This window comes from Apteryx rowi, unplaced genomic scaffold, assembly GCF_003343035.1.
Source record: "Apteryx rowi isolate R43461 unplaced genomic scaffold, aptRow1 scaffold_1928, whole genome shotgun sequence".
Taxonomy (NCBI): domain Eukaryota; kingdom Metazoa; phylum Chordata; class Aves; order Apterygiformes; family Apterygidae; genus Apteryx; species Apteryx rowi.
The window spans coordinates 8,290-10,379 of NW_020448228.1; the positions used below are offsets into that span (position 1 = coordinate 8,290).

The 2,090-nt window shown below is 74.4% G+C and overlaps 2 protein-coding genes across 2 annotated transcripts in view; one reads left to right on the forward strand and one right to left on the reverse strand.

Moving 5' to 3' along the window:
• LOC112964534 (F-box only protein 24-like) lies at window positions 1-885 on the forward strand. Its single transcript, XM_026062758.1, is given in 3 exon segments — window positions 1-27; window positions 428-602; window positions 680-885. Coding segments are annotated over 3 exon segments (408 nt in total).
• A 241-nt stretch (window positions 886-1,126) lies between these two features.
• Window positions 1,127-2,090, reverse strand: part of LOC112964536 (procollagen C-endopeptidase enhancer 1-like) — a gene marked incomplete at its 5' end in the record, with an annotated part of 2,595 nt that continues 1,631 nt past the window's right edge. The window contains one exon of the mRNA XM_026062760.1: window positions 1,127-1,308. Within this exon, the coding sequence (XP_025918545.1) occupies window positions 1,127-1,308 (182 nt within the window). The remainder of the gene's footprint in view (window positions 1,309-2,090) is intronic.

Here is a 2,090-nt window from a genome sequence, read left to right on the forward strand (position 1 = left end):
ATGGGGCATCCAGCCCCATCGCCATGGGTCAGGAAAGCCGGTGGCAGGCGCTGGAGGGCAGGGGCTCAGCAGGGTGCCCGCAGGCCCAGCCCCACGGTGGCCACCACCACCGCCCTGCACCCCACGGGCGCAGCCGTGGGGCACCAGCACCCTCTTGTGCCCTGCTKCTGCACAGCACCCACTGCTCACCCCACACCCTCCCCACAGCCCCACAGCAACCCCCAGCCCGCGGCAGCAGCAATGCCCAGCGAGGAGCAGCCGGGCACCGCCGCCATCCAGCGCCTGCCCCATGGGGGGCCGTAGAGCGGGGTGGGGAGGGCAAGGTGGGATAAGGGGGGGCAGCAAAATCGCCTAGCCGGAGCGGAGGGGGGGGGCGGCTCATGCGCGGCAGGCGCTCGGAGGCACCGTCGTGCCCCGCTCCCCGCAGCTGGAGCGCATCACATCCTTCCTGCCGCTGCGCGACATGGCGGCGCTGGGCCAGAACTGCCGCTACCTGCGGCGGATGCGCGACAGCGAGGCTGCCTGGCGCGGTGCCTGCCGCCGCCTCTGCCCCTGCCTGGGCCCCGCCGCCGGGCCCTAGAAGAGAGCCGCCATCCTTGGCTGTGAGTCCAGCCCTGCCGGAGGAGGAGAAGGAGACGGGGGGCGCGTGGGCACCCTGCTGACCCGCCGCCTGCCCCAGGCACCAAGGGGCTCTACTTCCAGGCGCTGGGCGGCCGCCGGCACTGCCTCGGCGAGTGGGCCGCCCTGCCGCTCTCGTGCGGCTACCGCAAGCCGCTGCCCACCGAGGAGCACCCCTTCGTCCTCGACCACGGCGGCACCCTCTTCCTCCTCCGCGGTGGCCTCGGCCCCTCCGCCTGCCGCTGCGCCGCGACGTCAAGGACGTGAGCCCTCCCCCGCACCACGCTGCCCCCCACCCCGACCCCCGCCACCTCCCCGCCGCGGCGGGGGCCCAGGTGTGCCGCGAGTACCTGCAGCAGGTGCGGGGCTGCACCACGCCGGCYGGGCACCTGGCCGAGGTGACGGAGGCCGCGGGGGCCCTGCTGCTGYCGCCCTGCCAGCGGGATTTCCTCCGGGAAGCCCTGGAGCTGGTGCGGCGGGCGGCTGAGCCCCCCGGCCCCCCTGGCCATTAAAGAGCCCCGACCGCCGCTGCTTCCACTCCCGCTGGGATCATCCCCCGTGTGTCCCGTGCCGTAGTTATCCCTGCGGAGTTCCACCGCCTCCGTGCTCGGCCCCGAACGCCTGGGTCCTTCCCCCTGTGCCGATCGCAGGGACGTGGCTCCGACCATGCTGCCACGCAGCCGGTGGCCGCTTAAATAACAAGCGGGTTAATTAACGTGTTTAAATACCCCCCCCCGGGCTCGGAGGCTGAGCACAGTGTCACTGGCACCTGCGCGGGGGGACCCGCGATGGCCCATCCTGGCACTGGGAAGGCTGCGCCGGGCCCCGGTACCGGCCCTGGGACCGGCACTAGGACCCATGACCGGCCCCGGGACCCGGCGCCGCTGCAGCAGCGCTGCCCCCGCGGCAGGTTTAAAACCCCGCGCGCATCGACCCGCCTCCCTTGCACCGCCCTGGCCACGCCCACGGCGCCTCGGCCACGCCCCCCGCCGACTGAAGACAGGCCACGCCCCTCCCGCTTGCTGGCACCAGGCCACGCCCCCCAGCTGACAGCCCGCCCTCCCCCGACTGGCGCCAGGCCCCACACCTCCCACCAGCCCGCCCCCGACTGGCACCAGGCTCCGCCCCTGCCGCCTGCTGGCGCCACGCCACGCCCCCGGCAGCCGCCAGGCCCCACCCCTTCGGGCCACTCTTAAAGGAGCCGCGGCACCCAGAACCGGCAGCGGCCCCATAGGGACCTGCTATAGACAGGGCGGGGGGCACCGGGCTGCCTGGGCCCCGCCGCTGGGGCCCTGTAAGGGGTGGGGGGGCCCTTTCCCGTCTCCCCAAAGGGGGGAATGGCGGCGGGGGGGGGTGGACTCGGCTGTTTCTTGCAGCTGCCCGGCGACGTGGCGGCCCTCATGCAAGGGGGCCCGTCCGCTCCCCCCACTGCGGCTTGCACGAGGGCCGCCTGCCCGGGACGCATCCCCCCA